The following is a 24,857-nucleotide window of genomic DNA, read 5'->3' as shown; positions in this document are numbered from 1 at the left end:
GTCAGAATGGCCATTAGAACACAAATAACAAACGTTGGCGAGGATGTGGAGAAAAGGGAACCCTTGTTCCTGTACCTTTATAAAAGAACACTTTCACTGAAAACCAACCAGCCAAATGTTGGTGCTCTAATTTTTATTTTCTGTATTATTTTCTTATTTATTATTTAATGCATGCTATTTTCCTTTGCCTTCTCAGAGAGCTTGTCACATTTTTCTTCACATCACTGATTTTTTTTTGTATCATTAATTCTATTCTTGAATGCCTCTGTAGCTCATGAAAGTCTTCTCCCAAACAGGAGGGAGGTTCTGCTGTACTTCAAAGAAAACATACACTGAAGATTAATGCTATCCCTTCAACTTGGTAGACTTTCAGGTACCTGGCTAGAATGTACATGCGGGGTTTTAGATATCTAAGGAGATTCAAGTATTTTTCCAAATACTCAGTAAGCTAGCAACAAAGACACAGAAGAACACAACTCACCTCACTGAAAATGTCAATGTATCCTCAATGACAGAATTTGGGAAGATTTGCCAATAACCAGGACAAATTGGCTGGATTTGGGGGAAAAAAAAACCTTCCCAGTACCGCTTGGCAAAAAGAAGGAAGATCAATTTATATTTCTCTCTTATTCTCTGTCTCATGACATAAAATATACAAGGTCTTTAAAATCCTGAACACCAGGCAGCTAGTAAAAATTAATCCTGTCATAACAAACAATGACTGAAAGTAGGAAGAATCATCGTTCTCTTTTCTTTGAGACCTTCTGACAATTTGGCTTAGTCTTTGAGTCCTAAAGATCTTGGTGTATTCCTGATGTCATGTAAGGCCAAATGAGAGCGTAGTGACTGTAAGCTCTGAACAAGCTCTGACTAGTAATAGTAGCAAGCGATTCTGTGTGATCTACCTCATTTTCCACTTCAGATGTCCCCGTAAAGTCATAATAAAACATTTGGCTTCAGTTCTACTGGGCTGTGCAGAACTAAGCAACAGGGGTGTGGAAGGGGTAAGAAAGGGGTGAGCGGTGTTTTCTTCCCCATGTACTGACTGAACGCAATGGTGGCTCTCCCACGCAGGGGGCATGTGATCTCATGAAGATGAAGCAGTGTGGGGATGAGAGGAGGAAACAGAACAGAGAAACCTATTCTTGGCCCTATGTGAGAAAGCACCTTAGGAAACTCTCAGAAAGACTGAAAAACAAAGCAAAACAAAAACTCTTGAGAAGAAATAATTTCCAGCCATAAACCATGGCTTAAAGCCATAGCAATTTAGTCATTAAAGTCAAATGTGACTTTAACTTGTAGTCAAAACCTGGTAAGGCCGGGATATCTGACTTACATATAAATGGTATTTCTAAAAGTACCCAAGGGCAAAACCTTTTGTTCTCTGAAGTATATAAGAATTTTAGATATTCTTCCTTATTCCTTTAGTAAAACTTTCTATCATAAATAATGCAAAGGTAAACCAGTCCATGCCTGAGTGGAAAGATCACAATTTCTCAATCTGTGAAGTCCTAAAATAATGAAAGAAATATACAGAGAGACTGAGCATGTGCAGGCACGCCTCCGTGAGAACAGCCTGGAGATGCTATGAATTGTTGGGGGTGCTCTTCCTAGAATCAGTTTATAATAGTGCGTGGGAAGTTCTGTTACAGAGTATTTGCTTTATCTATTAATGTCGCTTCAAAGTAACATTTATACTCTCTACATATGACAAATAATAAGGCAAGGTATTTAGTACTGAGATTACTGGATTGATCCAATCCAGTAATCAGAAAACAGGTTATGTCACAGACCAAATACATGAACTTGGGCAAGCCATTTCCTTTCTCCTGGTGTGGTTTTTTTCAACTGGAAGAGTTTGACAGGGTTGTTTGTAAGGCCCTTTCCAGTTTTAACAGTCTACAGTTAAAACAGAAACTAAGACAAATGTTTTCAGAAAGACCAATTAGGTTGTGAGTTCAAAGATACAAATCATATCTTAGATTCACTTACTCTTTAAGGAGGTCATATACTTTCTTACACATAACAAGTAGTTAAGAAAATATCTGTTGATCATATTTTAAATTTTTATGCGATTGGTGTCCCAAATAAGTAGGCAGAATGAATTCTTTCAAAGGCCTTTTCCAGCTCTACCACCCTCTGCTTAAAATATAAATCAAGCCCAATAAATAGTATATAGACCAACGAGATTTTAAATTCTTGTCTTTGCTCTATGTATTCCTTTCGAAGCCTCATATAATTCCTTCCGTACCAGGTGCTCAAGAAAATATCTGTACATTATTTTATTTGCTTTGTTTTTCAAGTGAATTTTCCATATTATAACATCAATGAGTTACTTTCGAAGCTCATTATTAATTATGTCTTTCCATTTCTTACTACCTAGATCTTAAAAAAACAAGTGAACAAATGGGGAATGGGTATCTAAGTGAGCAAAATATTTTGTTTCTTCAACAATAAGACTTGTAATGGCTTTTCCATACTTTAGATTTCATGAATAATAAAATCTAAAAATCCAATAGTAATCTAGTTTCATGTATACCAGTAGATGTCCTAGGTTTCCTGTATTAAATCAGAAAGCAAAATTAATTTGAATTAATTGCTGAAGAAACTCTACCCATATATGATGTAACTTACAGTACATATTCCATTGTTAATTGAAAAATCATAGTTAATAACCTTGGGAAGCAATCTTTCAGGCACATGGCATGAAATAAAAAGGTGATATTCTTTTCATAAATTTTAAAGGTAACACACATCATGTGAAATATTCTAGCATTTACAAGGAGGAAAAAGGGCAGGAAAAAATAAAATTCGTATGTACTCTCTATAAACATGTAACTCCTAATGAAACATTAAATAGAAACACATGACTTCTGTTAATTCATTTGTACTTTATGCTTCTTTTTAATAGAAATTAAATTAGTCAATTAATGTACATAATGCAGTGTTTGTTTTCCAGTCTAGTTGCTTTTTAGCATTCACTTTTGAGTCTCCTGGGGAAAGTTACTCAGCATCAAGATGGGGTTTGATCAGTGAACATTGTCAAATATCAACTGTACTTCACATAGCACGGAAGAGGTTGGAGTTAATCTGCAGCTAACAACATGGAAAAATAAAAAGAAACACAGACCTGCAACAGTATCAGCATGCATTATTAGGCCAAGGTTCAAAGTTAACCCAACCCACACAGATTTCCTCTCAGCTGAGCGTCCATGTGGAAGGGGGCGACTCTATCGAGATCCATAGCCATAGTAGTAAGGTTCATCAGGGCGGAAGCCATAAGCTGTGGCAGGGCGTCCAAGAATGCCGACTGACTGGCCAAAGCCATCCATTCCAAGACTAAAAAGAGAAAAAGGAATAATCAGTTCTATTTTTCATCATACACCCAAAATGCAGGTCAAGTAAGAGGCCTGGAATTTTATACCTCCAAGATTCTCTTTCTAGCAGCAAAACAGACTTATGTGGCTGGCTACCATTAACCTTTCTTCTTCTTAAATACAGCCATAAAATGTGTACAATAAATATTTACTTCTAACAATTTGTGTTAAAAATGTTGAAAACCTCTGTCATCAGGTTACCATTCAAAACAAAGAGAAAGAGAGATCAGAAAAGTTTTAATACATTACATTCTAATATAGCTTTTATGCCAGAGTATGAAAAGATTTTACATGCTAGCAATCAGCAGTAACACATTGCTAAGGAATGATAAAATTAAAACTGTAGTAAAGTGAGTTTTGCTAGTTGTAATAAAATCTCTTTTTCATAGGATTAATCCACTATTGGTAAGGACATGCAACTGAGTTTCAGCAGTAATCTCTCACTCAGAGCCAAATCATACTATAAGCTTATGACTAAAAGAACAAGACAAAGAATTTTACAAAAGTTGCAATTTTGTTAGCCAGACTTGATCTGCACAGTCTTCTGACTCCTCAGTGGAAAAAATTACTATATAGTACATGTTTTGAGTGACAGCAAACTCATGATAAATTTTGGTTCAATTTATTCTATGGAAATAATAGAAGCCCAGAGATAACCTTCAGAGTTATAGATTGAAACATTGATAAACTTGGATTAATTCCTTTAAAATTATTCTTTCATCTATTAATAAATTTAGAAGAAAAAGTGTTTTAAGAATCAGAGAATTATCAAACACTTAGCAAAATGACAAGATATTTATTTTGCCAGGCAAATATGGCAGCTGTAACATGCTCATGCATAACTCATGCGGTGAATGCCAGTGAGCTTATTTCCAATCAAAAGAAATTATTTATAATCCAGAAATGCAAGCTTTGAAAAAAAATATTTAAATGATTCAAGATTGTCTGAGATTATGCTAGAAATAAACTTTTCCTCTTATTAGCAAAATCTCAATATGACTAAAAATATATTCATATAGGCATTAACTTCTCACAACTCAACATGAGATTAAAACACTTTAGAAAGAACTTAAAATGTTAAGGTTTTAAATAACTTGTGTGTGTGTGTGTGTGTGTGTGTATGCTGGGATAGGATTAAATACTAAAAGTAAAGAACCATTAATATATATAGGGCACATATAGTTCATGTGAATCTACCTCTTAGGGGAATGGAATTTCTGAAATACATGTTTTCGGTCAGCATTTGTAGTGAGTGATCCTGGACAAATCCAACTTTTTGGGCTCCTTCTATGTCAAAACTGTGTCCGTAATTTCTGAAAATTGTTTGAAATTTTTAAGTCTGAATTTTATTTTGAAATGGCAAATATAAGCATGCCTTCCCTACCTTGATCCCATGGAAAGAAAGATGATATTTTCTGATGAAGGGAAATACTACTCTAGAGGTAGCTTTAAAGATGTTTCAGAAATTAATGGAGTCTATTAACTAAGACACATCTGTATCAGTTTAAAATTAGAGGAAAAGTTGACCATTGAAAACTTTTTTCTTGAAGCACTAAGGCTAACGAATACTCATGTATCTAAACAATTCTCAATTATATAAAGGTTGATTATACAGCTTGTGGATTTCAACTCCTTCCTTTTTCATCTTGCTACTTATTAACTGCCTTCAGCCACTCCTGACACTTCTTAGCATCTCTTCAGAGGCTGAATAGCAGCAGTTTTAGGTTAAACTGTAGTTAACTTTGTCTCTGTTTCTCAGTCTCAGGGCTGTGGTGAGATCTCCCTCAAGAACTTGGAAACAAGAGGCACATGGTTGATTAGTGAAGAAATACGCACAAGCACCTTCAAAGCAGAACATCTCACAGAGGAACAATACGACTGTAATTCTATCTCAAAGATGTCGGCACTCAGAAAGGAGTCTGTTAGCCATGCTGGCACAGAACAAGGAGCTCCTCAGAGGCTTTGTTGGTAGAACCAACCCAAGCAATTCCTTGGGGTGACCTGTAACACCAACACGACTATCTGACCTTTTTGGCAGGCTTGTCCTCATTGAGGAAGGGCCTTAACAAAGGGTCTGAGACTGAAGTCATTATAGGTTCAAATGGCAAAACCCTGTTTTTTTTATTTCTATGACCAATAAGCAAACTTCTGATCACTGTTCTCTCATGTGGCTTGCCAACAGGGTAAAGAATAAACTTAGACATTGTCTGTGATTTGCCTGATGGTTATACTTTCACTGTAAATTGACAAATAAATATTCTGTTTTATTAATATGTCACATTTTTTTGTTAAGAATATGCATCCCCAAGTCAGTGAATGTAAGACCAAACCTTGAACACTGATATATTTGAGTTTCTGAGCCTGCAAGCTTACTGTAATAAACTTCTATTTATGCACTCAACGGTTCACCCACAGACATCTGTGTGCATTACAAGGTACAAGACACATTCTTTTTTAACTTCTATAGATATTATTCAGGAAAAGTTTTCAAATAGGAAAATGAAACCAACTCCTAAAAGTAAGTTTTCCTGGAATTATCCATCATGTATCACAGATGAACTTGCTGTTTAAAGAATATCTGAAACGTTATTGGATGGCACTTTGACGTAATTCCTTGGTCCTTTTGTATTATGAAAGATCAACTATATTCACAGTTAATATCTTTTAAATAAAATTCACTCTGAAATAGAATAGTTTGATTCCTTTAACTCTCATTTGGTTTTAATATAGTAGGGAAATTGGCTTTTCAGGATGCTAAAACCTGGAGATCAATATTCTTTTGGGACATGTGGACATTTACTCTACTTCCTCCCTTGGGATAAGGATGTAACCTTGTTAATGCTGAATCTGGTCAAAATCAAGAGAGCCTGATACAAGTCTTCCCAGTAGAAGCAGATACATTATATAAGTTCTTCTGGAAGGGGACAGAAACATGAACATAACAGGGAAGTGTCAGCAAAAATTGTCCTTTCCTGATGCACCAAGGCTTGACTTAAACGGTAGTAAAGCCACTTGCATGCCCTCATTACGGACCCTGAGAAAGTAAGCTGTGGTGTGCTGCACCTGCTCTTGCCCTGTGTGACCATTCTGCTTCAGATGAGAGTTCACATATTTGGCTATTTATATTGGAATTTAATCCAACACTGAACATGTGTCTCTGTATGTGCACTCTCTTCCTGGTACTCCTAAACAATATAAAAAAGCTGTGTGTCACTTTAGATTAGAATATGCCACTTCTAGACCACTTTTTCTTTACAAGACTAATTTTGTAGTTATCATTTAACCTTTATTCTCAATGTCTAGAAATCTTATTTTGGACCTCTGAATTAGAAAAACACCAGAATGCAGTATTACTTCTTGAAAATATATAATTCTAGTCCAAAGAAAATGGTTACTGTTTGTTGTGAAGAGACAAGTAGGAAAGGTTAGGCCCCCATCTGCTATTAACTTTTATATCCCAAGAACAATGATTTTGGGGCACCTAGAAAAAAATGAAAGATTCTTCATAAGTAAAATATATTTAAAATCAACAGCAAATATAAACCACTTCTAGATTTTCTTTTTAAAGAAACATTTAGGAATCTAATTAGCACTCAGCAAGTATAAGACTAAAGTTTCTGTAAAATTTACAAGGCTTCAAACAGATTTTCAACAGCATTCACTTGAATTCTAAACTTGAGGTGATTCGAGAGGGAGGAAACAGAAATCAGACATGACAAGTGATGCTTCACATGCAGCATATCACAAGGGGACAGCAGCCAGCACGGACTCCTAGGCACTCCGAGGCTCTTATTAAACTTCTGCGCCAGAGTTGACATTCCTATAGAAAGGGAAGAAAATTACCTACCTCTGGCTGTGTGTGAGGCTTAATTAGTGCGTATTTGTAAAGCACTTTGAAATCCTTGGCTGAAAAGTGCTGCATAAGTGAAAAGTATCATTATTGTATTAAAATTAGATGAAAGCAACACAAGTCTTTTTCTTCTTTGACATTTCCAAGTCAGCAAAATGAATGCAAAGCAAATAATGAATACATTAGTGGATGCTAGAGAGAAAAAAAAAAAGGGATACATTCAAGCCAAGTTCTCTTTTCATAGGCTCACAGAATCTTTGACTTGGACACATTTTCAGAAATAATCTGATGCAGTCACAACATCCGTGAAGGCTCTACAAAAATTCCTGTTGGAACACCCCCAGAAATGAAGTGCTCACTACGTAGTCAAGGCAGTTCATTCCTTCTACAGACACATTAAACTGTTATAAAGTTCTTTATTACACTGATCTGAAATTTGGTTCTATTAGTCCTAGAATTACCTCCTTGAACCACAAAAGAAGTCTAATTCTTCTTTAATATGACTACTTCACAGCTGTCATTTAATCAATCTTCATGACATGGTCTCTAAAATCATGTCCTCTCTGAAATACCTCATTTTTTTGCTATCTTAAAATAAGCTGAAAATAACGCGGTACTTATGATGTGGTCTGAAACCAGTACAGAACATAACAAGATCCTATTTCTGACTCTCTGCTATTGTGGGCTAAAACTGTATTGATCTTTATCAAAATTTTTAAGGAGTCATTACCACAAAATGGCTTATATTGACTGTATAATTGTGTGTGGAGACACACACAGACACACATGGAATTTATAACTTATAACTACCATGTTTAACTTCATCTTTTTAGTTTGGGTCTTTCTTTGCAGATTCTGTTTTCCCTAAGACAAAATCCTTTATAACAACATAGTTATAGAGAACAATGGTTCTTACTAGCTACCTATCTTTGTTGTCCATAAGATAATATGGAAGGCTGGAATTCTTTTGGGATTGTCAAGTGGAAGGACTTAACATGAACTAACTTTTTGGGAAGGAAGCAGCTCCAGCATATTATAAAACTATATGAAATGACTTGGTAATAGTCTTCTAGAACAGTTCATTCTTTTTATCAATTACTCCAACATACCGATCATAGAATAAAAATCAGTATGTTTATCTTCCTTTCTAAGTAGATTATATATTGAGCATCATAATAATTTCAGTTTATGTATGATTTGTCATGGGAAATTTAAGTCTATGCAATAGTGATCCTTTGTCCATCCATCCATTCAAATAGTACGAGTTCCTATAATGTGTTAAATACACCGTTGAGGGTCAATGTTAAAAAAGAGATGTGGTGCTGGGAAGGCAATAATAAGCAGGACATGGTCCCTGACAATGCACTGGAGGCAACTAACATGGAACAAAATTCTGATAATAGTATGTTGTATAATCCTAGTATATTTATAAATTACTACAGAATAGACTAGGACCAAATATTTAATATAATGTGAGAGTATACTAGAGGTATGTATAAATTGTTACAGAAGAAACTCAGGGGCTAGAAAGTCACCATAGAAAATATCTTGATTTTAACGCACCTGTTACTTCCTGTCATCAATTTTTATTTTCTGTCTTTATTTCCTATTAGGATGTAAGCACCATGAATGTTAAGAACTGTCTTACTCACTGCCATATCCCTGGCATCCAGCACTGCACCCGACATGGAGTGGGCGTTCGAAAAGACTGCGTGAACGGGCCAATCTCAAAGGACAAGTAGGATTTCACATGTGAAGAGGAAGAATTACTGATAGTGTGGCAGCCTGAGCAAAAGAGAGGAAGAGCTGAAGAATGACCCGTTGTGGCTGAAGTCTTCGGTTTATGATGTAGGCAGCAGCAGGAGGAGATAAAGCTAGAAAGGGAGGTTAGGACTAGACTCTGAAAGTTCATCATGTTCCACACTAAGAACCAAATACTTTTGGTGTGTTTTCAATGATTTTTAAGAAAAGGAACAACTTACTTCTGTGTCTTAGGAACATAACTGGGGTAACATAGGGTTGAGAAGCCAAAGCACGGAGAACATTTAAGGGAATGTTACGGCTGTCCACACGTGAAGGAAGGAGCGCCTGGAGAGGCACTGGCAGAATTAACAGCGATCAAATGTGCTACACTTCATCACAAAAAATGCTATCTTTTCTCTTTTGAAATGGATCTTTAAAGTTATATCTTTTCTATCTGAGAACTGAGAATGAAGAGAAAGAATTTCAAAATTGGCTAAAAATTTGAGAGGTTATAGTTACTTGGAATCAAATAATTTTTGCCCCTTTGATATGGGACTATGTTTCATCAAATAACTAAGCGGTAGTCGTCTTCCGCGTAGGTGAAATCAGACTGTGTAAGTAGTTTGCTTCAGCACTGAATAGGAAGAACTGAACTATTCTGGCAAAGGAGGACGCTTTTTCTTGAAATTCATATATATAGTACTAAGAGAAGTGTGAATTAAATGAGACAATACCTATAAAATTATGTACCTAACATTTGTATAGTGACATTATTAAATCCAGACCTAAATGTTTGCAATTTACAGATCAACCACTAGATGGAGAGCTTGTCTCACGTACTATCACGTCCTACAAAGCAAGCTTTACCAAATTTAAATTTCTCAGCGCATTTAACATTGCTACAATGTGGTTTCCATTGCTTTTTTTTTTTTTCACATAATCGATGTTTTCACCTTATAGATGTAAAATAATCTAGAGTTAAACAGGAATCTCTATCATTCATATGCAGAAAAAAAGGTTTGTGAATGTGGAGGCCTATGAAAATGATAGAAGAGGCTGTCTTGGACACTGAAAAATATAATTAATGCACATGCATGCTCAAGTACTTCTATTATAGGAAAACGTCTAAAGTTTTCACTGAACTTGTCAATAGCATCTTGTTTCTATAAATGTATATGTAATACGTATACACTTTAGGTTGCTCAAAGGTGTTACTTATTGCTTTGGACTTGAGCCTTTGTACTATTGAGAAAATGGACACAGTTAAGCAGTCTTACTGCGTTTCACCAATATATATCAAGCTTAGCTGTCATTTTCCATTTAGTTTTTTTCCACTCTTAATCTTTTATATGCATGACTATCATTTTTTCTTTTATTATGATAAAACTAAAAGGCTAAAGAATCTTAAAGAGTCATTTTTAGTGAAATCAAATTAATATTTTCCTCAAAATTAAGGGCAAATGATATGAGTAGTGGGAGGCTGTATTTAAAGTATTCATCTGGAACTTGTTAAAAAAAATTTTTTTTGAAAAAGACATCTGTGAGTTCTAAGGGGAAAAATACCACCTTGGGGACAAATCCTTTCAATTTAGTTACTATACTGAGATGCCTCAGATAAAAACTAATTTGTACTAATGATGGAGGAAGTATGTGTAAAACAGTCACTGATTTATTCCAAATGGAAAGAAATTCCACTTCACTGATGCTCTTCTAATATCATTTAATTTACAATTCCCTTACTAGACATCTTAATTTGTTATCTAACCCATCTCCATAGCCTATTTTAATGATTATATTTTTACGTGAGATGTTATAGTTGGTACTTTTTCATATTATATCATCATTGCATTAAGTTTTCTATTCCTTTAAAAAATTTTTTTTACAGTCTCATTGAGATTCTTCTATTAACTCTAGTTCTTGTGCATCCTAACGCTCTCACTGTTGCATCTGACAATTCTTCACGACAGCCCCTTTCTTCACGAGCTTCCTAATTTTTTATTGTATTCAACTTTAGGTTTGTTTTTTGCTTATCTGTTGGCCCTTGAGTTTGGAAATACGTCTACAGAGAGGTTCTGTATTTGTTTATAATATATCAAGGCCCTTGGGCCTAATATATCAAAACTGTCCTGAAACATTTTAAGTGATAATTTCCTGACTTGGGGTTCCCTGAATTAGACGTATGGTATAAATTCTGAACCCACGCATGTGCGTGGAGCAAGCTGATAACTCCTTTCTCACGGGTGACTACTGTCCCAGTCTAGTGTCTTGGGGAAGAAGACAAGCTTTGGCCACTTCTCTGGGCTGGTGAATTAAAATCATCTAGTCCTCTTTTTAACTGATGAGAAAAAGACAGCCCTTTGAAGTTCCAGGCTTTATAAAGGGAATTCAGTTCCGCTTTCCTATGCTGTATAACCGTACCTAGTTCAATATTCTTATGGTGATTCCTGAGTGTGTGTGTGTGTGTTTGTGTGTGTGTGTGCGCACCTGTGTGTGACTTTGGTGAATTTTTGTGAATGTGGCCACGAATTATAACTTTTTCTTATATTTTGTCCACCTTTTCTGTATCTATGTAGGAGGAGGCCCCTCCAAGTCAGCTCACTCTACCATCTTGCTGGAAGTCCCTCCCACTTTATTCTTATTATCGGCACTGCACATCTAAGGAAAGCCTTTATAGACCTTGTATAGCTGTGACTCAAAATTGGCTTTACTGAACAGAACAATGACTTGAAGGAAATAACTGGAGCCATTAGAAGATACTTTTTTCCCTTATTTGTAGCAATTAACAGAAAAAACTACTCAAATAGGTGCCTAACAGAAGCTGTCAGATGTGATTATGAAGCCGAAGTGAATATTTACTCAAACCTATAATGGTCTCAAATTTTTTATAGCAATCTTTAATGAAAGTATGCCATCTAGTCATCTTTAACTCGCAATTTCTTCAATTAAGTACAAGGACTTCTTGAAATTAGCAATTTTATAATATCAAGCAGTGCCTCATTTCACACTACCAAATGTTAAGGGAACTTACTGAGCTGCTAAAGTAACCCCTAGGTCAATAAACTGAGTCATTAGCACCTCCTTTAAATAATTGTTTGTCTGTTACTGGTTCAACATTTATATAATCTGTCATAATACTTTGGCTTTTTAAGGTACAAAAATTACTGCTGTAGGCTTAAACTAGAGAATATAATTTAAGTAGTGATGTTTTCACAGTGATAGTTTAACCATATTGTCTGGTACTGAGTGAGTTAAAGCCCGAACACCACAGCTAATTACTATGTAATGCTAACCTTAGTTGCTGGTTCATTTTGAGACTCTTTAAAATATGAACTGTGTATTTTACCCCTATGCACTCTCTTAATGATTTGTTTTTTTTAGACTGAAATCACTTCCAGCCATCAGTTATACTCTTGGTCTCTACATATGCACTTCTCCAAGCACAAATATTTCTTTTTCCTATTGGTCTGCCAGCTCTGTCAGAGCAAATTTCACTTTAAACTAAATGCTATGATACTTAAAACCTCTTGGATTACTCAGGCTGCTAGTGTGATCTATGACCTTCCAAGAATGACAGCTGAACTTTCCAATTTGCTTATACTGCTTGGGGAACTAAAAGCACATGCCAAAGAGGAAAACGTTTCTGATGTTGAACAGAGAGGAGAGTTCTTGTTGGAAGTGGGAGCAGGAGACTATTAAGTACTGAAAAATACTAATAAGAAGTGAAAAGAAACTAAACATGTTGTAAAGTCTAAGAGCTCGAGCATAATTCAAAAGTTAATGCTAGTATTAAAAACTTTTTCGTCCTGTTTAAAATATGAATAATGACCTTCAGTTACTGAAATTTAAACACTAACCAGAATCTTTAAATGACAATGCCCTGTCAAAATGAACACGCTCAAGAGATGGAATAGAATCTAAAATTATCATGAGTTCTATACAAAATGGGCTACACCGACTCCCCATCTTTCTTTATAAAACAGAGAAATCTGACATGTGAGTATAATCAAAGAGGTAACATCGCTCTCTAATATGCAAACTACCCCTGCTGACATATCAGTCTCTCGTAAATTAAAAATTAATGTCAGGCTTCTGTTAAAACCTTGTCTCTAAAGTCCTTAAATAAATAATACCGTTTGGGAATATTTCTACATAGTTTTGAAACTTTTAACTTTCTTTTATTACCTTACATAAGAGGTGGATAAATGTTATTTTAAAAAACCCTTCAAAAATCCCAACAAATATAAGAAGCTTAATATAAAGTTTCTAATTTATGCCATGGTCTACTTATTCATTTATTTGCCTCAAAAATTTTTAGGCTAAATCATCTGAAAATTACCTTTGGCTGATAAAAATCAAGTAGTGATTGACAAAAGCTCTTTTTTTTTTTTTTTTTGTAGCTAAATCAAACTAATACTTTTCTAAAATTGAAAGCCCAACTATGGATAATAAAAACTATATTTAAACAATTAAAGGTGCATGTTTTTAAACAGCTAAGTATGAAAGTTAAAAAAAAATTTTAATTAGCAGTTGATAGCATGAAAGTTTGGAAATTTGATTCTAAATAAATTTATAATATCAAATATACAACAAAAAGGCATTTCCTTAATTATTATGACATTTAAAAAATCTATATTGGGCAGTGTTATATAAATAGTTTCAGCCACTAATTCAGTAATTTCAGTAATCAATACAGGTCAGCTAAATATTCCATAGTTATTTAGTGCCATCTAAAGCATTCCGGATCTCAGTGTGCTATGTAATATACACACTGCACTTAGCACTAGAACAGGTACTAAAATAAATCTCTACTCTTAAATTTTATAAACTCTCTTGGTCCTTGAGAATATATTTGTTATATTATGGGTCTTTTTTTTTAAAAAAAAAAAGAAGGTAAATTCATTTACTACTTAGGTCTAAGGCTAATTTTAGATTATCACGATATGAATTGACTGAAGCCATCCTGATCAACCAGACTGTAGTCTTCTGACAACAAAATGAACTATTTCTATTATTACCTTCACAGAATGGGGCTATGCACCCTTTGGGCACATACTGCATTCACACCAAGCAAATTCAGCATAGACTGGAATGTAGATATATATGATTCTAACAATTATGTTTGACTTGTGCCTTATTATCATATTTTAAATTAAAGTAATTTTCAAAATGACATAAGGAAACATCATACTTTTTTTTTTAATCACTGATGTACAGGGCATTTTTCTCCCTTAAGGACTGGCAATTATATTTAAAAATTCAGCAAAACTAACTTAAGTATGAACTTATCAACAACTCCTGCATTTTATTAAAGTTAGTGGGGTGCAATGACCTCAAAACCAGAATATCTGGATATGATTTACGTCTCTATTGATATAACTTGTTTCAGTCTATATCTGTAACATTCTTTGTCATGATTTCTTTTTTTTTAAATAAGAATAATGGCTATCCCTTTTAACATCTCTCTGCCCTGAGATTATTATATTTCCAAGATTCTTATAAAAACAGTACAAAGACTCTTACAGTATATATTTGGTGGTGTTATTGTTATGACATATGAAAATGATAGAGGCTTCTCTAAAAATACTTTCGAAATTCTGGTTCCTGCCATATAATCTAGACTGTTAAGAGATACTCTATCATACTTGGCATGCTTCTTACACATGCTTTCTGTTTGCCTTTACAGGGTTCTTACATAATTCATAGAGATTTATGCCTACACATAGGCAACTAATTGTTGTTGCACTAAAATAATGCCATGGTCAATCATATCTTCCTTTACCATAGTGAGACTGGACTGCTTGTATAAATAAAATTATTCAATCAAAACCCTTCAGATTCTATGTCATGACTGATGCAAATGATACAACACCTTTAGGGACGAAAAATACTGGGAAAATCTCTTTGCATGCTTTTTCATCTTATTTTATATTCAGGAAGTTTATTTTGAAAGTACTAAATCAGGGTAAGGTTTTTAGTTATTTCCCACAAATCATCACTTCCCACATTGCACACATTCTTGCACTTAGGTTTACTGCTACAGCGTTGGCTTCTCTTTGAAAAGGGCAAAGGTCATGGAAGTGTTTAGGGCGGGGTTATTTTCATTCTGTGATGTTCCCTGTCTTGGGGTTGGGCCAACCCCACAATCAGGAACATATAAGCAAAGTTGGGCAATTATAAGAAGAATTCTTCGGGGAGATGGGAATGCACCATACACTTCTGAGATTACAAGCAGCACTGGGTCTTAAGCAGTATTTCCAACTAGCACACAGGTATATCTATATTAGTCATTTCAAGTATGCAGGACAAGGGAAGACTACAAATTGATCTATTTAAAATGACCAAGGTGCCCACTTGCTGATGGCAAATAGTCCCTCCCTCCCTCAGACTTTAGAATAAAAAGGCAAGATGCAACTGTAGGATAGTGTCATTGTTTTCTTCTTAGTGTATACAAAGAATGAGTTGAATTTTAGCAACTCAATAAATAATAACTCATTAAAACCCAGGAATTTTTAAAAAAACCTTTTTGAGATTTTTAAGAATTACTGCTTGTTCACCACCTCAAATGGCACCTCAGCATGATGTTTGAGCAAGTACCCATGTAAACACAGCTTTGTGGGGTTTCCTGTATCAATTTAAGTTACAGTTGCCATTTAAAAATTTACTTGCCTAACTATGTTCACAGAAGCCTCCTCCCATCATTTCACATTTGAGGGGCTCTAAATTAGCCACTTGATACTGTCCACACAAATCTGGATTCCTTTTTAAGACTGCTTTGCCTTTTAATTTCTGACAGGCCATTATGAAGGTGCTTTGTTTTTGGCTGGAAAAACCTGAAATGGAAAGAATTTCTGAAAAAGTGGGATGTATCAACTTCAGATAAAGCTAAACAAAGAAAATAGTCCTAGAAATATATAAAAGTATATTATTTGACATAGAATGCTGACTTATGCCCACAAAAGAGATGATACTGAGGAAATTAATTATGCTCCTCTTTATTATTTAAAAAATTTAAAAAAAAACTTTAACTTTGATTATGGGCATAAGAAAGCATTTGCTGATTGTGCCTCTCTAGTCTGAAATGAAACCATAGAAATATGTAACTTTTACATAAAAACCAACATAGATTTTATATTCACCAATAATTAATGATAAAAGTATAAAGTTTAGAAAAAATATTAATAATTCTTCTCAAATACAAAGTATCATTTAGAAAATAGATTCTATTACAGAGTGCCACACTTGTCTCTTTGAAGTAGGTCTGAGTTCTATTCAGTTGGCAGAGACACTAAGCACTTACGAGATTACCAAGCGATTTGGGTTACAGACTACATGTTGGCCTAGAATTACTAAAGGTAAAATATACAGGATTATAGTCCATGATTAATCCCTTAACTCCAGATTTCCTTTCCATTTCCATAACCATCAATGGAGGTTTATTGTCTTTTTTTTTTTTTTAATGAGAAAAGCTAATGCATTTTAACAAATCCTTTGTAATCTAAAACTCTTTCAATTAAAAGTTCTGAGAATTTATTAACAGCTATGATAGCAGTGTTAAAAGAAGTTCAGAGACTAAAATGTTTTGTCACTTGTTCCCTTGGGAAATCTACTGATCTACTTACCTACCTACTTACATAAAACGAAAGGTTTCTACTCAGTAAACTTTTGCCCATGAGATGGAAGGCATCAGAAATCAACATTTACATCAAACTCTTTGACACAGTGTCTCTTTAAATTTTACAATTATTCAAATTATGTTTTGTAGGACATGATGTGTTTCCAGAGAGGCATTATCTCTATTACAAAGCTACAAGAAGCTGTTGTCTGAACTAATCCCTCCAGAGTGCTTATTGTTATAATGAAGTAACTAAGTTCTAGTGAATTACCAGACCATTAAAGTGTGATGTCTCATTAAACAGCCTTTACACTCAGGAGCTTGTATTTCAATAATAATGTGATTCTTTGCCAAATACTGTACTGCTCAGGTTAAAAAGCAAAAATATGAATCTATAAATCTATTTACTTTTTTATTTAAGAAAATTCATCATGGTATCTTTTAAAATTATTTCTAATTTTATTTTTCTAACTTTACACAATTGACATATAGTATTGTCATCAGATCATCTGATTTTTTTTTCTATAAGAACATGTTAAAGGTATCTTTTGTAATGGAAGTTAACAAATGACAACACTCCAAATAGCAATACTCTTAAAAAAAAAAAAGGGTCTATTATTTAAGATATCATAGAATTCTCTTCTAATAGTTAATTTTGTGTCCTCTAAAGATTAAGGACAATTCAGAAATATTTAAGAGGTTTATTTCATTGGGATACACGTATGCGCACACATATACTTGTTTAATCAAGGTGGGAGAATAACATAAAAGTGAGCAGGAATGTATAGAAGACCCCTGATGTCTAAAAACTGACCCTGTACATAGGATTAATTCCTTAATTCTTTTTTCTAAGCCTGATTATAGTATTTCCTTTAAAATTTTTCAAAAAAAAAAAAAAAAAAAAAAAGAAAGTGAAATAAGGAGTAGTAGGACACTTTAAGTCATCCTAAAAAATTGTATTTTAACCCTAAACTTTAAGCTTCTCGACGGGAAAGGGATTATTTCTTACTGATCTCTATCCCTATAGCTCATCCAAGTGTTTCTCAATTAAAAAGGTTACTGAGTAAAATAAATTTTAAGTGTTGAAAAGAAAACATTAAATGTACTTCAGTATGAAAATTATATATTTAATATTGTATAAAAATCAGTTTGCTTAAATGTGATTTTGAATTTCCATTGATTTATTTAACAGATATTTATAGCATTTCCAGTAGGTGTAAGGCCCCATTTGGTAAGATGGGTCAGTAGATACTTATAATGATGTTATTTTTACTTTAAGAATAGCTCTTATAATGTAGAGTTCAAGTCTTTTGAAATCCTTTAAATATCTTTAAATACTATGACATCTTCTCTGAATCAAAAGTTAAATAATGTTCTGACTTATTAAACAAACTCATTAGGTGCAAATTTATGTGGAAACTGAACATACAACATAATCAAAGAAATAACAAGCCAGCTTAGTTTATTTGAGGAGAAAGGAAGGTTTGGTCTTTCAAAAGCCAAATTAAAGTAAAGCCAATCTGAATGTTAATGGTAGTATAAATGCATGTGCACTCACTCCCTCACTCTGCCTCCCCCATACATGCACACCTTCCTCCTCTCAGCTTATTGACATTTTAAATCTTTCTCCCAGGTTTGGCCTTGCAACCACTTACTTACTTGATAAAATAGGTCACTTAAAAAGGAAGAAAGCCCAATAAAATGAATTACAAAGACAACAAGATTAAACTGATTGCAATGTTTTCATACATCGTAGCTGAAATTTTGCAAATATGCAGTTGGCTGTGTTCTGGCATTTAACAACATGTGATCAGTGAGGAGGAGGAAATTTTATTCTCATTAACGGTTGCAGATTTACTGCAGTGAAAAAGGGCTCTGTAACCCGAGATGTGACAGTACAAAAAGATCAAAGCCTTGGACTGGAAACTAAATAAACCCTCTGGCTACTTCCTGCAAGGAAAATTCACTTTGGCAATGCAAAACAGAGCCCAGTTAAAAACTACTCTCAGTTTTATGAGCTGTCATAGCAGCTCAAGTGGTTTGGACTGGCTGAGTTTAGAACATTATATTTCCTTGTTTTTGTCTTAGATACTTCTGTAAGCAGTTTTATAGAACTTTTTTTTTTTTAAAAAAAAGAAAAACACAATAACAAAAAAAAGAGAAAGAAAAGAAACTTCTCTTTTGGTTGAAACTGAGAAGGTAACCACTAAACTTATTAAAGTAGGCAGGTCTTCATTTGCACATTCCTTTCTCGTTTACTGCAGTTTAATATTTTGCTCTTAGATTTATTTGGCAATATACATTTACTTTAATAATTCATCTGTAATCTGTACAATTTCTATTCAAAATTAGTGCAAATCAGTTTACAGAGCCCATATGGCTCATATCTGAGGAGTGAGCTATTTATAATAGCACATCTGGAAGGACTATGGGTAATATGGAGAATATGGGAATTAATTAATATTACACTTAAAAATCTACAGGCTCTAGGTTTCATCCTTTTTTTAAAAAATACTTAAGAAAAAACATTTGTTTAACATTTCTAATACAAGGATTTTTAAACAATTGTTCATAAATACTTAAATCACATTGTTAAATCAATCAAAACAAAGATGGGCTAGAGTAAATCAACCTATCCCTGAGTTTAGGAGTAAGCTCAGTGTCACTGAATCCAGACTTAAAGGAAATAAAAGATGACATGCGCTATTTTCCTCTCTTATTTTTGGGGGGGGGGTGGTGCTTATCAACCAAATTGCTTATAATTTTGTTACTCTTATTAGAATACAGATAAGCAAGTCTTTCTGATGGTAATCTACATTGTATTCCTTTAAAAAAAAACCACTTAATTTTTTGAAAATAAGAGCATTTCATAGGCCAATTATGTCATAAAATAGCCATTTTTGCTTAAGAATTTCTATTTTTCTTTTTAAATTTATAACTAATTTTTATGTGTGTGTACAGCCAACAAAATGCAATTAAGATGTATAAAAATGTATAAACCTTAACATTAGATAATCACTCTTAAATGGTGGTGATGTAATTAACTTCCTAGCCATGACTGGATTAACTCCCATGTCATTTCTTCTAGTACAAAGCTATACCGTATTTGATGTGTTAATGTTTTTATAGGACCCAGTCATATTCAGAATACTTTTTTAATTTATAGACTCAGTTATGCTCAATTTCTTCTCCTAAATGAAAGTCCTAATAAAATGACAACAAATTTGGCTTCCTTTGGGAGCATCTTTGAACTTTACATATAACTAACATGCATGCCTCCAAAAACTTAGCTCAGATCACTAGACTGAAATTAACACGGGTTTGATGAGAGCAGTTCTGTTGCTCTCTGTCACTTCTCTTGCTTATTTCCAAAGGAAAGTAAATCACTTAAGATATTTTTTTCAAGTCAGGAGTATACTTTCTCTAGAATAAAACATCTTCCCAGGTTTTCAGGATTCTAAGCCTTGATTTTTGGCTTATATTTCTATATTTCAGTAAAGTTTACAATTTGCTAATGCTGATGTGTGATAATCTAATAAAATCTGGCCTTAAAAGTTATAGGCCCAATTTACTAATAAAACTTAATTCAATTCTCCTTGGGAAATGCAAATCATTAGTGCCTAAGCAGTGGAACTGAATTTAGGAGTAAGCTTTGCCTTTTCAAGGCTAGAAAGAAGTTTCCTCTTATTAAACAGTCTAAACAAATAAGACAACTAAAACTAATCTTGAAGACTCATTTGTAGGCATAAAACAACATCATCATGTATATAAACATTTACATTGGTTAATTAGCTAAACAAATGATTTGCATGAGACAATAACGCTTATAGACTGAGATTATCCCACTCATTTCATCCTAATTTTTTATACAACTGAATTAATTTGTAGAGAACTTAACGAACTACTTAAGAGAATTTAACGAACTACTTAAGAGAATTTAATGGCAGTGAACTAATTACTTAATGCATTAATAAATTTTTAGCAACTTGTCTCCAAGCAATTTAAACACCAATTTGCAGTAAATCATACCAAGTGTATTAAAACAAACTAAGTAAACAATATGTTGCATTACACAACAAAACCTACATATCTTACCCTGAATTTTGATAAGATATACTCTCAAACTTTCTCAAGTGCAGTTCACTGTTAGACTAATATATTTATTTGCCACGTGGAGGCAGTAATGGTGTAATACTAAAAGTGCTGGCTCTTACCAAGCTTAAATGCTTCACTATTTACTACCTATCTGGTTTTGAGTGAGTCTCTTAAAAATCTCTGAGCCTTAATATCCACATTTGCAAAAATAAGGACAATACTACTCTTTGCCCTATACACCTCACACACTGTTGGTGATCAAATGAGATACATGACGATATAAGTGGTAGCTATATACAAGTTATTAGTCTTTGTATACTAAGATTTAGACAAAAAAAAAAAAAACCTTAAACATTTTATTCTTTGAAGGCTCCTAAGACATTCTATCTTCTGAAATAAAAAAAATAACTAGCAGAATTGCTACAGGAGTATTTAGAAAGAAAAAGTATGATTTAATGTAAGGATTTTCTTAGAGTAAGAATCTCATAGTGTAAAACCATTATTTGTTTTGGTTTGACTTTCTTATCAGACCTGTGTTACACAGCTACTTCCACTCTTGTTCCTCTGTTTCTACCATCCCACAAATTTAACCACTTCTTTACCTTAGAATTTTACCTGTCATATAGTATTATTTCTAGCGAATGGCTTTATTCAATTTTACCATGTATTACTGATTGGTTAATACTGATGAAGGTGGGAAGAACTTAAAATTACATCTATTGGTTACACCTAGGTATAGCAATTGTTACTGAGCTTGAAATACATGTTTATATATATTAAAAACAATGTCACTTGGATAACAGAAAATAATTATAATGCAAATTTGCACAGCTCTGGATATTCTGAGATCAAATCATAGACCTTGAAACAGAGTAACTTTTAGAAGTAAACAGGATATTGTCTTGTTACCCAACATCATTGTTTCTATAAAGAGGTTCTACTGCGTATGTTTTAACCCCAAATTCCATTTAAATTAAGAAGCAACTCTTGCAAATATTCCAACCTGGATACAGCTAAGAACAAGTATTAGGGAACTATGCAAATGTGCACATGATGAACAAAGAGTTAATAAAATGTGTAACAGCGCCTTGCATATACAAAGCGTTCAGTAAGTTTTTAAAAAACATTATACATTGCTTAATAAAAGGCTTGTCTTAAAATGAAAATATGTTTACATATTAACGTTAATCAATGAATCTGTTGTCATGTTTTAATACATGCAAAAAATATAAATGGAAAGACTAAATATTTCAACTATCTCCCTTCATCACTAGAATTACAGATGTGGCAGCAGTATACTCAATTTTATGCTATCAAAACATCATAGGTGAATAATATTTTTATTAAAATTATTTTCAATAAGGAAGAAGCAAATTAAAAGGTCTCTGTGGTCAATTCTTAAAAAATAAGAATTTTATGTGAAGTGAGTATCTACTTTTACCTATTTTGATTTTCATATTTACTTAAATCAGAGTACTGGTATAATATAATATGTGGACAACATCATGTGGCACCAAAGTAGGTGCTGAAAATAACATTTACTCCACAATTAGATAAGTGTATCTCACTGCGCTCAGTGTATCTTTTTTTTTTTTTTTTTTTGGACACACAATCATTCACCTAGTCTTTGTCTCTGGATAAAGTATCTTTATGATTACTTCATAAGGATAAATTCTTAGAAATGAAGTTACAGAGTTAAGGAAGGCTATGATTTAAAGCTCCTGTTCTCTGTTACCAAATACATTTCACAAAGGTTTTATCCATTTAAATTCCCACAAGGGGTATACCAGAGTACCTCTTTGCTCCCTTGTGTGGGTATTAGCATTGAAAAATCTTCGGCAATTGACAGGTGAAAATGGAATCTGGCTGCTTTATTTTGTAATCACCATGTCTGGAAAAATTACTAAAGTCAGGAGTTGTTTTTAAAGGCTTCATGAAGCATGTTCTCCTCTGAGAAAAAGTAATAGGAAGCTAGTAACAAAAAAGCTACACATTAAATAAAGCAGTGTTTTTTGATGATTATCTTTAAAAGACTTAAGTACTTGACAATTCACATAGTTCTTACAATGCTGTGGAACAAATGGCTGGTCTCAATATCTGTCAAAGGAAATGTTTCTAGGAGGTTCTTTTCACTTTCTTTTGACCCTTCTGTGTAATTTCTGCATTACTGCCACAGTAACGAGGGTCACTAAAACAAACTATTAGAACAAATGGAAGTTTTGTTTATCAATTAAAAATTGATACAGAACTTACCAAAGAAGGGATTTTATAGGCATATTTACTTTTCCTCTCAAAATAAAAGAATTTCTTGATCACAAAATTAAGGGATGTAACATAGATAATAATTGGATTTATCTTTTGAATAACTGCTTTGAAAAAATATCCTAATATATAGTTCAAGGAATAATGTGTAGGTCAGTAAACACTTCATGTCTTTTAGACAGGGAATGTGTAATTTTGAGGTTGCTATTCTCAAGTGAAAAAAACTAAGTTAACTAAATAGCTGAGTATAATTAAGGCAGCCTTACACCTAAAAGAAGTAAGTCTACTGTTTCGCATGTAATGTATATGAAAAAATATACATTAAAAATCTAAATAAAAGATTATTTCCTTCATATTAAGAAAATAATTTGTTAGTTCTATTCAGTATAATTTAAAAAGTGCAACTAGCATTTCAACTGTGATTTAATAGTTGAAAAAATAAATTAGAGAACAGAATAAACGGTATATATGTGAAATCTGTAATACATGTTATGAACAGAAAAATCAATGACCAAATACTCAGGAAGAAAAAAAAGGGGCATGCTAAATAAAAGAGCACACACACAGAAAATGAAAGTGTAGAATCAGCTGGCTCCGATAATGCACACATCTCATTCATCTTTGACACCAGTGAAATGGTCAGTAAATGACATCACTGTGCCAACCACAAAGAACTCCAGGCCCTCTGAAAAATATTTTTCAAAGCCCCAAGGAAACTTAAGCAGTCTCCGAAATTTTTTTCCAGTTTATGAAAATTGGATTCCTATAAAAGAAAAATGGACCATTTTTACTGTAACAAAAACTGATTTGTAAAAGCTGGAAGCAGTTTAAAAATACTCAACATGAGGTTCTTGTTAGTCTTGAAAAGTAAGAGTTATAATAAAAAAAAAAAACAGTCCAAAAATATGGTATGGATACCTTGTATATAAGGGGAAAAAAAGCTAGTTTTACTCCTATTATTTTTAATTAGCCTCAATAGCAAGTTCCACTTTACTTTCTAACACCAGTTCAGATCTGGGGAAGGGAAGATTTACATCTGACCCTCTGGGAATGGCAACTCTATAGCTAATGCCTTGGAGCCCTAATGTATTTTGCATTAACTCTAAATGTTGGGAAATTCCGGCGCCAAGACGTTCAAACTGAGAGTGACACGTGTTTAAAACCCAGGATTCGCTGTCCAAATGCCAGTATGTATTTCATCAAACATCCAATCTCCCTTGTAGGATAGGATGGATGAGTTTAGCAGTTTTTACTGTTTCCAATTAAACTGCCTTGCTATATCACAAAAGTGCAGATACTCATACTAAGAAGGACTCCTCGACCTGGATTTTAATAAGAAATACAATTTGAACTGTTTGAACAATCTCTAAATCTGACTTAGTTTCCCCATTTTAACAGATTTGTCCTATTACTAAACATTGTCATTTCAGGAAGAAACTGAAGACTTTTTCTTTGAACAAGTTAAACAAAAAATAAAAACCCCTTATCATACAAATTAGAAATTTATTCTTTACCTTACAGAAACTTGGGACCATCTACTTTACCTGAATCCCCTGAAACTGACATGTTAAAAACCCACAAAGCCTGAAAAGCCGTAAGTACGGCTGAAGAGCATGCCACTTGGCACTGTCATACTGTTTCACATTCTCAAATTATTCAAAACAATAGTAATTATAAAAACTCACATTTTATACATTATTTTTTAGAATTATTGCTCCAATTACGTTGACACTGCTTGTTTATCAAAGACATATAATGAAGAACAGGGAAAGAATTTGTGAATCATTTGGACAATTTACCTAATTTAAAGAAAAAAAACCCCTCAAAATAGGTAACATTTCCTGATTTTAAGGAATCAGCTTTTCCAATATCCAAGATTCAATCCACATTATTCTTTCATAGTTAACCCAAATTCTTC

General features: G+C 33.5%; 1 protein-coding gene across 3 annotated transcripts in view; it reads right to left on the bottom strand.

Moving 5' to 3' along the window:
* Nucleotides 1–2,876: 2,876 nt before the first annotated feature.
* Nucleotides 2,877–24,857, bottom strand: part of KIFAP3 (kinesin associated protein 3) — a 128,018-nt gene continuing 106,037 nt past the window's right edge. For 2 of the 3 annotated variants that reach the window (XM_006173233.2, XM_032463764.1), the window contains one exon: nucleotides 2,877–3,339. In XM_006173233.2, coding sequence (XP_006173295.1) covers nucleotides 3,231–3,339 — 109 coding nt within the window. In that variant the 3' untranslated portion in view covers nucleotides 2,877–3,230. Of the gene's footprint in view, nucleotides 3,340–7,224; nucleotides 7,294–24,857 lie in introns of all 3 variants that reach the window. The other variant, XM_014555981.2, reaches the window with a different exon arrangement.

This window comes from Camelus ferus, chromosome 21 (assembly GCF_009834535.1).
Source record: "Camelus ferus isolate YT-003-E chromosome 21, BCGSAC_Cfer_1.0, whole genome shotgun sequence".
In the NCBI taxonomy this organism is placed as follows: Eukaryota; Metazoa; Chordata; class Mammalia; order Artiodactyla; family Camelidae; genus Camelus; species Camelus ferus.
The sequence above is the reverse complement of the archived record's forward strand: the minus strand, read 5'-3'. Positions and strand labels throughout refer to the sequence as shown.